This window comes from Haliotis rufescens, unplaced genomic scaffold (genome assembly GCF_023055435.1).
Source record: "Haliotis rufescens isolate VD_foot unplaced genomic scaffold, xgHalRufe1.0.p SCAF_23, whole genome shotgun sequence".
Classification (NCBI taxonomy): domain Eukaryota; kingdom Metazoa; phylum Mollusca; class Gastropoda; order Lepetellida; family Haliotidae; genus Haliotis; species Haliotis rufescens.
In genome coordinates, this window is record NW_025963924.1 from 10,391,783 (window position 1) to 10,406,870 (window position 15,088).

General features: G+C 40.0%; 1 protein-coding gene across 1 annotated transcript; it reads left to right on the plus strand.

The window, feature by feature from the left end:
• Positions 1-1,203: 1,203 nt before the first annotated feature.
• Positions 1,204-14,844, plus strand: LOC124133056 (ubiquitin-conjugating enzyme E2 H). The gene is made up of 7 exons (XM_046497267.2): positions 1,204-1,344; positions 2,718-2,794; positions 4,271-4,345; positions 5,699-5,738; positions 9,802-9,854; positions 10,604-10,732; positions 14,143-14,844. The coding sequence occupies exons 1-7, from the start codon at positions 1,292-1,294 to the stop codon at positions 14,259-14,261; spliced, it is 546 nt and encodes a 181-aa protein (XP_046353223.1). The 5' UTR covers positions 1,204-1,291; the 3' UTR covers positions 14,262-14,844.
• The last annotated feature ends 244 nt before the right edge of the window (positions 14,845-15,088 follow it).

Consider the following 15,088-nt stretch of genomic DNA (forward strand, 5'->3'; position numbering starts at 1 on the left):
GTAAGGATATACTCCGAAACGTTGTGTCAATAAAGAAGTTGACATCCATAAATTCTCTTCCTTATGTCATGTTACTTATTTTCATTTTCAATCAGCTGATTGTTATAGTGTAGGAAAATAGACATTCTTTTCTGTATGAACTGTTGTTAAAATAACGTAACCTTACTGTCAGCGTTACCAGTCCTGCTCGTACTGCTGGCCGGGGTTCTACATAAAAAGGTACATAAGTTATACTTGTAAAATAAAATGTATTTTCAATTTATAATTCTACTGTACTTTATTATTTGTGTCATTTCTTCTTTCTTTGGACCATACTTAAATATTCATATTCTTTCATAATTCTATTTTTTATCCTCATTATAATACAGTGACGGGGTTATTGAGAACATGGTGCATGATGACGCAGACTTCAGCGTTATTTCATAGTGACACCTCATTAGATGCTGTATAAAGTTGAACTGTACCACAAAGGGAAGGAAGTGACTGAGCGCAGCCTGGGCGTGACTCTGCTTGTCAGTTCAACACTAAATAAACATGCCCCGTTTCTTTGTAGCTGTCTGTCATCGATAAAAATAGCCAATGACGTAATAATCACAATAACGGTTTCGGCAAAACATCGTCCAAAACGGACTATGATAGCCGATGAAAGTGTCTTTTCGTGAAAGTTAATCGTGTGTTCAGTCTAATGTGTAATTAATAGGTGAATAATTAATTATAGACGACGTTCCTGTTCGTGAGAATATGATGCAAGGTTCACTTCCGGGATACAGCGAGCTCTCATTACTAAAATACATACACAGTTTCTGCATCTCTGAGACCGCGAGAATGCTTCGACAGTACAATAAATGCCTAGTTTGAAGATTGAGCCGAACTTATTGCTATCAAATATACAAAACTGAAGAGAAAGCTGTTTATGTCTCGTGTATACAAACACGACAGTAACCATCATGTGGGTTTGTTTACATCGAACAGCTGACCGCAGTGTATCGCGTGTCAATCATCTCTGACCTTTGACCTTAAATCTCCCAAACAGTTACACATCAATGTTTATCGGTTATACGAGTCTCTATTACTGACATATCTCAATTAATAGTGAAAATAGACATAACTGCAGCTTGTAGAGCCAATATAAGCGCAAAAAATTGGATTTTATGTTTCAAATAGGCGTGGCTTATATGTACCACGTGACCAGGATACGTCACTCCCATAGCAGATATCTACTCCGCCATAGCTGTTGTTGTTGTGGAAGAAGACAGATCTGGACGGGTTATTTAGGTGAAATTTTCTCACTATGTCGTCCCCAAGCCCCGGTAAAAGACGGATGGACACTGACGTGGTCAAATTGTATCCTAGTTTCACAGCATTTGTGTGGTGTTGATCAATTTAGTAGGCATTTGTGCAAATGTCACCTAACTTCTCGTTGGCATAAATTTCGTTTCACTTGGGCTCGGGCCCTCGAAAGGGCATAAATTTTTGTCAGCTGGCAACCCCAACCGTTTTCTCATGCATGGATAATCGATTAAAGTTATATCGTCTTATATGCTTTAAGTTTCAAGTAGATGTATATGTGGAACGCTGCATGTTCGTCATCCTAAATAAGGTCATGCAAAAGACCGTTCCAATTTTATCGAGGGAGACCAGATTGCATCGTTTGTAGGTAAACAGGTCACGGTTATGTTGTTGTCAGGTATGTGACCGTGAAACAGCCCTGCTCTCAATGAAACTAACCAGTCAATATTGTGTATCGCTTTATATGCAACTCGAACCTTTCACGAACATTTGTACAGTGGCAACATTTGTTCGTCTTGAAGTGTTACTTTAGCGTCCCAAACATTTTACTGTTACAAGGGTAAGTGGTTGCAACATCCATTACATGGAAACAGTTGTTAGCATTGTAAAATTAAGACTGGCGTACCTAACATGTGAATGCAAAGTAAGCAATGATAAGTGGATACAACATGCTTTTATTAATTGTGTGAGCATATGAGACTTGAAATCTGTTAATGCTGTAAACTCTTGATGATCAAAAAGAATTTAGCAAATGTAAACAATTCATTGCTTATTCAAAAGGCACACACCAAATTCAACCACTAGCTTGTAAGTCAGTAGTTAAATAACTAGTCAGATGTTATTTAGTGCACATGCATTGTTCAGGCAAGTCTAAGCTTCTTACAATTGAAGGATTAGCATGAATTGAACTAATTCGCTCTCTGCTCGTTAAGTAATTTGACTGATGACAGAAAACAGACTGTGTATTTGTAATGAAAGTGATTAGCACATAGATTTCATTGTAAAATTATGGTGACTTTAGCAAGCATTCAAAATATGCCTATATACGTATGTGTGTAGAGCTCATTTTGTTATTTTAGCTATACAACATAATTCAAATACTTCCTACGTTGTACCATCGTTGTTACCATGGTTACATAGGATAATATCATTATGACTGCTTACATGATAATGATAATATGTGATACAATATTAAAGACTACTGCATGTGCCATTGTAAGCAAACTTTGTCTGATAATAATGTCACATATTATCATGGATAAGAAAATCCTTTCTTTTATAATCAATTTATTATTTGAGTGAACTATTCACAAACATGTTTTCATACCAGGTATATGGTGGGTGTTGTCATTTAAGTTGAAGCTTCAGTTTTGATGTTTAGCATTATATATTGATCTATTTTGTGATGATCCTTGACAACTGCTCAGAATAGAAAGCAAGCATGAGGTCACAATTCTTGGAGGCCTGAATGAGTTTATGGTGAAGTTTTATGGTCCACCAGGAAGTGAGTATAATTTCATTTTTGTTTTGTTTCTGTACCTTTACAATCGGTTTAGTCCGTAAGCAAACAATTCTTCTTTCTTGAATTTGTATTTAGATATGTAAGCTGAATATTTTAAAATGAATTTCATTGTAAATGTGTATCACCTGACAGAAACAGGAAGCAACCATGTTGTGTCATTGTGTGATATAGAAAGGTACCTGTTTGCTGGGACTAGACTAACAATACACTGTGCACTTACAATCCAACTTGACAATGGAGAAATAAGTCACTGAAATATGTAAATCCTTCTAGTTCCATCTTTGCAATATTGGCACAATTTGATTGGCTCCATGTCCTTACTGAGGAGACAGCAGCAGCCCTGGCTAGATCTCTGATACTGTCCCGCACCGACTATTGCAACAGTTTGCTTCACAAGGTCTCCCAGGTCCTCATCTCTCGGCTACAATGAATTCAGAACCCTGAGCTCGTGTTGTAACAAAGACCTGCAAGTTTGACAGTATCACTCCAGTACTTATGTCGTTTCACTGGTTGCCAGTTAGAGCAAGTTCAGTTATGCCATCGCTCCTCCCGAAGCATAGGCCGCAGACAACAGTCTGCCAGAGTCCTCGGTCCTGGGCTGCCCTCTCTAGTTGTTTCCAGGTGTGTCCCATCTTCTTGCTGTCTGCCTCGAGGTCCTGTCGCCAGGTGTTTCTTTGCCGTCCTCTTTTACGTTTTCCCTGGGGGTTCCATGACAGCGCCTGTCTGGTGATGTTACTGACTGGCTTCTTCAGGGTGTGCCCAATCCATCCCCATCTTCTGCGCGGGATCTCATCTTCGGTTGGCAGTTGGTTGGTACGCTGCCACAGGTCTGAGTTGCTGACGGTGTTGGGCCAGTGGATCTGGAGGATTCTCCTCAGGCAGCTATTGATGAAAGTCTGCACTTTCCTGGTGGTGGTCTTCGTTGTCCTCCATGTCTCGGCTCCATACAGTAGCACTGACTTGGAGTTGGAGTTGGAGTTGGAGTTGAACAGCCTGATCTTCATGCGACTGGATACCACCTTGGAGCTCCATATGTTCTTCAGCTGCAAGTATGCTGTCCTTGCCTTTCCGATTCCTGCTTGTTAGAGCAAGAGTGGACTGAAAGATTCTGTCTCTGACGTATCAATGTAGGCATGGCTCTGCTCCCTCTGTGATCCTGAGTGTTGGATTATGGACGGAAGCATCGCCTTGAAATCCACAGAAAAACGTGGCCTTCAATATTTCATCATAGCAGCTGCCATGAAGTTACGCTCTTCCAGACTGTCTTAGGACAGTGCCAACTCATTCTGCTTTCAAAGCACAACTGAAGACTTTCCTTTCGAACCTACTTATAACTAACATTCTAGACGCCCTGAGCATATTATTGATGTGGAGTTTGGCACCATATAAATGGACATTTATTTATGATGATGCCCATGTGATGACTGTGTTTTGACCGACAACGTCTCTTACTTTCAGCACCCTATGAAGGTGGCGTCTGGAAGGTCCGGGTAGATTTGCCAGAGAAGTACCCATTCAAGTCACCCTCAATAGGTACAATAATGTCTAAGTAACTAAGACTGTAATGTTATTCTCTGTCATAATAAGTATATATCAACACAGTTAGTTACAAGCCGATGCTCAATACAATGCAGGAAACTCAATAAGGGTTTTACCTTAACCTTCAAAACTAGGGGTCCAGGGAACCCCTGTTAGTTAATTCCAAGAGTCAGGACATTTTCAGGAAATATCTGTGTGTTCTTTGGGATGTACTATGTTATTTTGGCACCAATGACATTTGAGGGAACTGGATGCAGTTTTTGTGTTGTCTAAAACCTCCTCAACACTCATTATTTTTCACTAGCGATTCGAATGACTATTGACAGCTGATAGCATAGAGACACAACCAATGTATGTATAGTAATTGTAATTAAAGTTTGAGAATATTTGTACGCACATTCAGAAAATAAAGACTTCTTTCATTCCAGGTAACACATCAACCATTACGATTTTGATGTAATACTTATGATTTTGAGGCTAAGATGTTGCTATTACGCTTGTCCTCCCCCGATTTTTGTCATTTTTTCATGAAGTATTTCCATGCATCAGATATCATGGAGAGCAAATTGTTAATGCACTGGTGACATGAAACATTCAACAGCCATACTCTTCTGATCAATGAGAGCCATGCTTTCAATTGACATAGCCAGGTCTCCAATTGATAGTTATGTTTAAAGTCACTGAAGTCATTTTATCAATCAATCTTTGCGGATGCAGACAGGAAACTAATTGCATGTGCACCACTATTACTTTGGAACTCGAAAAAACACATTGTCTTTGTCAATAATGTGTCACATGATTAATTTTATGAATGTGTGGAGCTTTGACCACATGTTTGTCTTACGTCTAGGCCTTAGGAAACTCGAAAAAACGTGAGATCTTTGACTCCGTGTATAAGACGACCCCCCTTCTTAACCCCCTCATTCTAGGTACTAAAAACTCGCCTTATACACAGCGATATACAGTATTTGGAATAATGCTGAGTGCGGCACTCAACAACAACCAAACAGAACCTCCTTACATTACACAGTATCCAGAGCTTCGGTCAAGGGGTCATGATCATAACCCTAAATAAATGTTAACAATTAAGAAATGCCTTCAATGAAATACTTTTGGAGCAAACCCATAAGAACCAGGCCCACCCTTAATGTCAAACACTGCTCGTGCTATCATTGACACATCTTTGTTTATTGCAATACAAAGAGTCACATCAAGGTCGTAATTGTTATATACACATTTATGCATAATGTTATGTGCTGTGATGACAGAAATTTATTTGTCTATCTTTTGAGAGTTTACAATGTATTGATATCTCCTACACTCACAAATGTATGTTTGTCTTTGCAGGTTTCATGAATAGAATATACCACCCAAATATTGATGAAGTGTAAGTATTGTCAAGGTCCTGTGGTATTGACACTACTCTTAAAATGTGTGTGGTTGTTGAAAATACGATTTCTGTTTTGTTTTGTGACCTTTATCGAGTGTGGGTGCAGATAGTCCCCATGTACCCAATTATTGTTTGCAAAGTGTGGATTAGATGCCACAATGGCAGCTGAGTGTAGAAAGTACTTGGATGAGGGACTATCAGGGAGCCCATGGTGACCTGACTGCCTACAGTAGGCAGCTATTACACTGTTAGGTCTTCAACTCCCTCTAACTCACTATAGTGACAATTGACCATAGGAAACAACCTGAGACAGACACTAGTTATGCTAGTGCATTCATGACTTCACAGGGATTTATCCAGGATCAAAACTTCGTGACCTTGACAGGAAAGTGGGACACAAGCATTTGGTCAAAATTTAGATTTTTTAAGTTCCTATTTTGCTCATATTCAGAGGGATTTAGTATGGCATTCAATACAATGATGAAAGACTTAAGCATTAAAGCCTCAAACCCCCCTTATAGGTTCTGTTGCCAGTGAAATACAAGTCCCATCTACAATGTCATAATATGAATTATTACATGAATAGGGAATTTGTTAGATCCATTTTGTGATTGATTGAGTATGGCTTTACGCCGCTTTTAGCAATTTTCCAGCAATATCATGACGGGGGACACCAGAAATGGGCTTCACACATTGTACCCATGTCGGGAATCGAACCCGGGTCTTCGACGTGACGAGTGAACGCTTTAACCACTAGGCTACCCGACCACCCCTCCATTTTGTGAATTTGCCTGAGTTCGTTACTTGATTACAAACGACAGCAAGCCTTCACTGACATTTGCTGCAGGTTTAGACTGATTATAGGCCTGAGCAGGTCAAGATAAATCCTTGCGTTTTCTGTAATTTTGCTCAGAAACTGACTGTACCTGGATTTGTTTGCAGTCTGTGTCCAACACAGTCCTGTCTTTTGGCATCATTTTCAGTAGATTTTAGTTCAATTTTCCACAATAAGCTGTCAGTTGAACAAAACTTGACAAAAGAAACTTTATTGTGCATGTGTATTTCTATTACTATTGAGTGCTAAGCTAGTCAGACTTAAAGCTTAATAACCTTGCTTATACTGAGGCCCTTGGTCCCATGTTGGAGGGTGGCTGAAGATCGGGTGTAATGTGATTTACTTCCCCACTGTGGCTCAAGTCATGTGTAAATTAATTTTTCCTTGGTCACGATAAGAATGTTGGTGTTTTTTTATTCCACCTTTGCAGGAAGTCCTTACAGTTATTTTCACCCATTTGCTTCCCACTCCACACACAATATTACCTGAATAATGTGACATGTCTGTTCTAGATGTCATGCTCTGCATTCTGTATATCAGAGATGGTATTGACCTTTGGTGTTGCTATCCATATCTTTCCAAATTTGATTGTCCTACTGGTCAAGTGACCGCCTTCATTGTCTAGTGGAAAGAGTGTCTGCCCGGAGAGTGGAAGATCAGTGGTTCTAACCCAAGCCGCGTCATACCAAAAGATGTTAAAACATGGTACTTGTTGTTACCCTGCCTGGAGCTGGGTATTAGGAGATAAAACAAGGACTGATTGACTCGGAGTCCGTATCCGTGTCTGAGCATCTTCCCAAGGCAAGAGAGTAAACTGACTTTAAAAGTCCAGTTTCCACCCTCTGCCGAACAAGGCTGGAATAACTGGGCTCGATCGTAGCGCCACCAGTGGCTATTACCAATTATGTCCCTTCTAAGCCTCTCCTATGGACCAATCAGATTCCACCTGTCGTATCACTTGCGTTTGTTTCACACAAAATGGTGGCGCCCAGTCAGGACGATCTGGACGAAAATCAAGATCTATATTGTGAAAAAACGGGTCGATAAATCGCGAAATGCATCAAATCACGTGAGCACCTTGATTAAAAACATGAAAAGATTTGGAAAATATCTGCTGACAACAAGTTGGCGGTGCACATACTTTGCAAATCCTGCAATCGACCGAAATCTGCACGACAGTTTACAAACCAGATTTCGATTTCGGTGCGTGATTTTGATTGGACTATTCATAGACTCGTTAGTCCAGCCAAAATGTAACTCCATAATACCAGCCTAGTTCGGCAAGGGTGGAAACTGGACTTTTATATCCAGTTAACACTCTTGCCTCGGGAAGATGGTGTCTGAGTGGGGTATCCATGTTAAAACTGTCATGGTATCTCAGTGGGCTATCATTTTGAAACTGACCCAAAAGTGCATGCACAACTCACTATGAGTGAAATACTGTTTCACCTCAGTCCCGCCCTGTGGTAGTGCAGTGTTCCCACTGGCTTCTGAAACTGCCGGTCCCAGTGGACTGCCAACTCTGAAAATTACCAGTTCTCCTCTCTCTTTGAGTAACTGAGGATCAGGTGCTGATGTGGTGACAAAAGTGACCTGGCTGATTGTGTGTTGTCTTACCTCATTCCTCTAACCTCTTCAGAAGAAAAAACTTTGTAAGCTCAATCCATTCCTTCAGAATAAGCCCTGGGTACCTCATGCTTGTCATAGGAGCTAGGAGATGGGGGAAGGCTCTTTGTCTTGACTGATTTCATTGCACCCTGATCATTGTGTCAGTCACTGGTTTGCCAGATCTGGACTCAATCATGTACTTGACAAGGTGATGTTGGAATATTTCGGACCAAGACATTAAACATTCACTTGCCTACCCCCTTGTCATTTGCCAGCCGTTCTGGACACCCTGATTTGAAGGAAATACTTGCTCCATCATGTCCATTACGATGGCTAGGTTTTCCCTGAGGACACATGTGCCGAGATTACGAGGTGCTCACACTAACAGTCACGCTGCAGATGTGTCCTGAAAATGCTGTGTCTGGTTATTGGTCCCATCTCACATTATGGCAAAGGGGATTCATGCAGTGAAGTATGATGTGTCACTTCTTTCGTATGTGATCACTTGCTTTAAGCCTCAGTCCAGGTTGGATGGACTGTGATTACTGGGTGATGATCGGGCACTGTTCAACAAGTTTAGTGTTATGGTGATTTGAAGCTCCTATATGTTAAACTCACAGCAGTTGTGGTGCTAAGGTTATTTGAAACTGCCATACATTAACACTCACAGCAGTTGTGGTGCTGAGGTGATTTGAAACTCTATACATTAACAGACACACAGCAGTTGTGGTGCTAAGGTGATTTGAAACTCCCACACATTAACAGACACACAGCAGTTGTGGTACAAAGGTGATTTGAAACTGCCATACATTAACAGACTCACAGCAGTTGTGGTGCTAAGGTGATTTGAAACTCCCATACATTAACAGACACACAGCAGTTGTGGTACAAAGGTGATTTGAAACTGCCATACATTAACAGACACACAGCAGTTGTGGTGCTAAAGTGATTTGAAACTCCCACACATTAACAGACACACAGCAGTTGTGGTACAAAGGTGATTTGAAACTGCCATACATTAACAGACTCACAGCAGTTGTGGTGCTGAGGTGATTTGAAACTCTATACATTAACAGACACACAGCAGTTGTGGTGATAAGGTGATTTGAAACTCCCATACATTAACAGACACACAGCAGTTGTGGTACAAAGGTGATTTGAAACTGCCATACATTAACAGACACACAGCAGTTGTGGTACAAAGGTGATTTGAAACTGCCATACATTAACAGACTGACAGCAGTTGTAGTGCTAGTGGTACGACCCACGGCCGACCCCACTGCTATCTGTGGGATAAGCATTGCAATGTGTTGTGTGAGGAGAATATAATTTACATGAATTTGGATATTCATTATGTTAGTCTACGTATCCCAAAATAAGACTCAGGCCTGCTTGTCTGCACCCATCTGGATACATGTATATTCTGAGAAGGTCGTTTAGAGATCAAGAGATAAGGGGTGTCCTGGGGTAGAAGAGACATGTTTTGGGTTCTCTATGTTATTTGATCGAAGTGAACAATGAAATGGCAGTATGTCAGGCTATTAACATGTTGAATGCCCCACATTTATGATGAGGTTATTTGACTAGAAAATAATGATGCATTGCCATGTTTTTCAGATCTGGCACAGTGTGTTTAGATGTCATTAACCAGGCATGGACAGCGTTGTATGGTGAGTTGGAGATAATGGTGTTATTTACATAGCGTGTGATTCTCTTTACAATACACAGAACATAGCCTTGTTTTTTCATGTGTTCAATAATAGGCCATAAAGCTTTCAGCCACAGTTCTATGTTGTGAACACCGACATCCTGAACATATGTTGATTTCTTTTATGCAGTGTAATGTATGCAGGCACACAGCCAAGCTATTATCATAATTATCATACAAATGATGACTATGTAATGAGGATCACCATGGCCACAACACCATAAATATATGCATATATTGTTATGATGTTATGTGAAGAAAAAACGAGAAGACTACACCATTATTTATTTTGACAAAAGCAGTTTTTCAATCAATACCTTTTTATTCAACATGTTCAATGATTGGATTAATGCTCACATGACCCGTGAAGGTCCGGGGTAGAATAGGTCTTCAGCAACCCATGCTTGCCATAAAAAGCAACTATGCTTGTTGGGAGAGGCGACTAACAGGATCGGTTGGTCATCGTATCCCAAATGTGTGGATCGATGCTCATGATGTCGATCACTGGATTGTCTGGTCCAGACTCGATTATTCACAGACAGCTGTCATATAGCTGGAATATTGCTGAGTGGGGCATTAAACAACAAACAAACAAAAATGCTCACACAGTCAACCACTGGTCTGCTTCAACCAGGCCTGTTATCATGGCAGGTTATTTTGCAGCATGTGTTATGGCAGTATTGGTGACTCTTGTTTGAACATTTGCTTCAGACCTGTCCAACATATTTGAGTCCTTCCTGCCTCAGCTGTTGACATACCCCAACCCCATAGATCCTTTAAACGGGGATGCCGCAGCACTATATCTACACAAACCTGAGGAATACAAGAAAAAAGTTAGAGGTGAGTCAGATTTTTAGGATGCATTGGTCAAGTCTTCCTTGCTACTATAGTGTCTCATGTCACCATTCTGTAATGGTATGACCCTTGACTCATTCACTGCTAGGGGCAGTGGGGTAGCCCAGTGGTTAAGGCATTCATTATGAGAACGACTGCAGGTTCGATTCCCCTCAAGGGTACAATGTGTGAAGCCCATTCTGATGTGTCCCCTGCTGTGATAAAAAGTTGCGTAAAACCATACTCACTCACTCATTCACAGCTGCATTTTTTATTTGATTCTGGTACAAATGACACTAAGTTTGACATCCATTCAAATTACGCTGTTCCCTCATGATTAAAAGCCTAACCATCTCCTTGTTTCACTAGCATGTGGAGATACCGGGTAAGAATAAGTCCCCAGCAGCCTATGGTGGTCATAAGAGGCAACCAAATTGTTTGGGTGGTCAGACTCGGTGACTTGGTTCATTGCATGCTATCGTATCCCTGTTGCATGGATTTGTGCTCATGATGTCAATCACTGGATTGTCTGGTCCCGACTTCATTGTTTACAAGCTGCTATCATATGGCCAGAATATTGCTGACTGCAGCATAAAACAGAAAGAAACAAATGAACAAAACTATTAAGCCTGATAGTTACAGTTTTAAATCAGGGTGTGTTTTTTTTTATTGTTAAAATGTCCTGAAAGCATCTCCTGAACCAAAGTTAACTGATTCTAAATTGTATGGTGTTGTATTTACATATTAGTGATGATTTTGTAGCCACGACAACACAACAGTCTCTTTGTCCTATAACAGCAGCAGATTCATGCACAAAGATCTCCATTTTAAATTGACCAAGGTTAAGATTTCCATGTTCTAGTACAGATGGCAGTAGGCCCGATTGCCTTGGCAATTGGAAATTATGTTTCCTTAAACCACATGTTATGAGAAAACATGATTTCAAGGACAAAGTAGGAAAGATGTATCATCCTGTACACTTTACAGTTAAGGATTTAGATTACTGAAGTTGGCTATTTTAATATGTGGACATTCAAATTGTGGATGGAATATTTTTTCGTATTGAATTAACTGTCACAAAATGAAAATTTGAACATTGGAAACTTTTGCTATATTCCCCCATTGTCACTGCTGTGGGCCTTTGTTGATAGTTCATGGATAAACATCAGTGTTTGTTTTGTTGTTGAGGGAGGCAAGATTGCTTAGGTTACCATTGTTATCAGATTACACTGTAACAGTAAATGTAATGACAGTGATAACACAAAGTGTGATAGGTATGTCAGCATCTTCATAGGGTTACAACTAGGTATCAGAGAGGGCTGCTGTTGCTGATTGGCTGGTGATTGTGCATTGCCATCAGCAGTTACTTCCCCTTCCTACAGATGTGCCAGGCTTAGTTGTCTGTACTTCAGTTATTGTCTAGAGTAGGGCTGGGATGAGTCCAAATTTACTTCCAAGATACCCAACCCCCTGTTTCCCCTATCTTCCCGAAGCAAGAAAGTTAACTGACTTTAAAAGTCCAGTTTCCACACTTGCCGAACTAGGCTGGAATTACTGGGCTCGATCGTAGCGCCACCAGTGGCTATTACCACTGGTGTCCCCTCTAAGCCTCTCCTCTGAACCAATGAGATTCCACCTCTCATATCACTCGCTTCATCCAAAATGGTGGCGCCCTGTCAGGAAGATCTGATCTATAATCAAGATCTATATTGTGATAAAATGGGTCTTACATCGTGAAATGCATCAAATCTTGTGAGCACCTTGATTAAAACATGAAAAGATTTGGAAAATATCTGTTGACAAAGAGTTGGCGATGCACATGCTTTGCAAATCCTTCAATCGACCAAAATCTGTTCGACAGTTTACGTACCGGATTTTGATTTCGGTGCGTGATTTTGATTGGACTATTCATAGACTCGTTAGTCCAGCCAAAATGTAACTCCATAATACCAGCCTAGTTCGGCAAGGGTGGAAACTGGACTTTTATAGTCAGTTAACTTACTTGCCTCGGGAAGATGGTAACCCCACATCCTACCCGGATAACCACAGTAGGTCTCAAGAGTTGGGTACAAAATGTCCATTTGAGAAATGTTTGAACAGAGTTCTGACAAAAAAGTATTCAGATACTCTTTAAAACGATCTGGTCACGTATGCACTGAAGTTGACTGAAGTTTTGTCTTTATTCAAATATATAAAAGTCAGAATCTACCAGATAAAATAAAACATTGACATACCTTATAGTGAAGCAGTAAAGTGTGTCGTGGTATAAGAGGAATTTCGATCAAAGCATGCGAGAGAAAAAACATGAGCAGCTTGGACTAGCTGGAGTCACTACATGATAAATTGAACAACTTCTCATCACCTACTCAGTAGCTCAGTGGGAGAACAGTAGGTGACAAAACTTAACAGGACATGTGAGGTTGCAGGTTCGATTCATGTCATGGAATTTTCATGTAGCCAATCATCAAACACAATTGTGTTCATATCGAGAGGCAAATTTATAAAACGTTAATTGTAAAACCTCAAAGCAGGTTTAGAAGTGACCTATTTCACAACCTAGGTGGGACAGTCGGGTAGCCTGGTGGTTAAAGCCTTTGGTTGTCACGCTGAAGACCCGGGTTTAATTCCCAACATGGGTACAATGTGTGAAGCCTATTTCTGATGTGATATTGCTAGAAGTGGCGTAAAACCATACTCACTCAAAAACTAGGTTTGAAGAGAACCGCTTCAAAACCTAGGTTTGAAGAGAACCGCTTCAAAACCTAGGTTTGAAGAGAACCGCTTCAAAACCTAGGTTTGAAGAGAACCGCTTCAAAACCTGGGTTTGAAGAGAACCGCTTCAAAACCTGGGTTTGGAAGATGAGCTGGTTTCCCCGATTGTCAGGAACCTTTGCAACTTAGGGTAACATGGTGACAGGTTTATAAGTAGGATTCCTCTGACATGCCATCGCATTATAGTTATCATTGGTTATCACTATTAAGTGTTTTACAACATAATGTGGGAAATGTTTAATTCCAATTTTGGAACTTGTACTCACTTTTTCTGTGGACTTGTGGCCAGATATCAGCTTCTCAGCAGGTCTAGATATTTCCCAGTGTGTGTTTAGTGTATATCTGTCTTATCTTTGCATTGATCATCATAGCAATGACATGATTAAACACTGCTCACCATTCCCACAGAATTTATTTCATTTTAAATCATGTAAATGGCAGCATTTTCATGTTGAAAATTGCATTATTTTACCATCTATTTAACCATTTATTTATATATCATCATGATCGATGTGTAACTGTATTTTTTCTAGAAAAATGGGGCTGAAATTTTGTGTATATGAACCAAACACAGATGACTTCAAATTGATATTGTTTGTATTGCTTTGCCCATGTGCCCATTACTTCATTCTTTTTTTTTTCAGAATATGTTCAGAAATATGCTACAGAAGAGGCATTAAGAGAGCAAGAACATGCATCCTCATCTAGTGAAAGTTCCATGAGTGATTTCTCTGAAGACGAAGCTCAGGATATGGAGCTTTAACATCTCATTTAATTTAATCTGTACATAATTCATTTGTAAATACTCTAGATCCAACATTCTTGCAGTCATGCAGAAGGCACCGGGATATGTTATAATAAGACAAATAGTTGCCTGTGTTCGACTCCAGTATCGGGGAAATGCGTACTTTGTTGCCAACCATTACAAGAATTTGAAATATTTTATTATAGGAGCAGAAATTCCACATAAAGTATAAACTGTAATCTTTTTGTTTGCGCTCATTCCAATAGGGGAATTCAAATAAAACATAAATGTACATAGTCTCAAGCTGTTGGCCACATCTGAACAATATGAAAAATTCTTATTTGAAATTATTTTTATGAAATACGAAAATGAGAGGTTTTGATTACAGAAACTGTTTGGTAATAGATTGTTTGGTCTGAAGTACTATATTAGTATTTTGTTGGATGAAAATTTGTTTCCAAAATGGTTGTGCTTGTTTGCAAAGATATCAGCTGCAACAGTTGTGACAAAGTACGAGGTCCGATCTCCTGGTAGTGTGTTGATTGTGGCGTGCCGTCATCATCAGATGTCGTCTTCATCATCATATTTTGCATCGCCATCATCTCATATTGGCTAGCACCAGCACCACTGTCTGTACAGGATGGTAGTTTTAGTCACATTACTTAAGGAAAGCCCGCAGTTTGTTCATGTACAGTGTTTTCGTCGCTCATCAGCTGGTTGACAGAGGCTGATTCAATGGATTCATTATTTATCACAGGAATTTTATCTTCGTTGTTTCTTTATCGATTTCAGTTGTTTTTAACGGGGAAAGTCATCATCAGTGATATGATGTAAACGTGTAGTGT

Coding starts and splice junctions, on each gene's coding strand:
- LOC124133056 (XM_046497267.2), top strand. CDS start 1,292: ATGTCGTCCCCAAGCCCCGGTAAAAGACGGATGGACACTGACGTGGTC. Junction 2,795..4,270: donor GTTTTATGGTCCACCAGGAA/GTGAGTATAATT, acceptor TCTTACTTTCAG/CACCCTATGAAGGTGGCGTC. Junction 5,739..9,801: donor CACCCAAATATTGATGAAGT/GTAAGTATTGTC, acceptor CATGTTTTTCAG/ATCTGGCACAGTGTGTTTAG.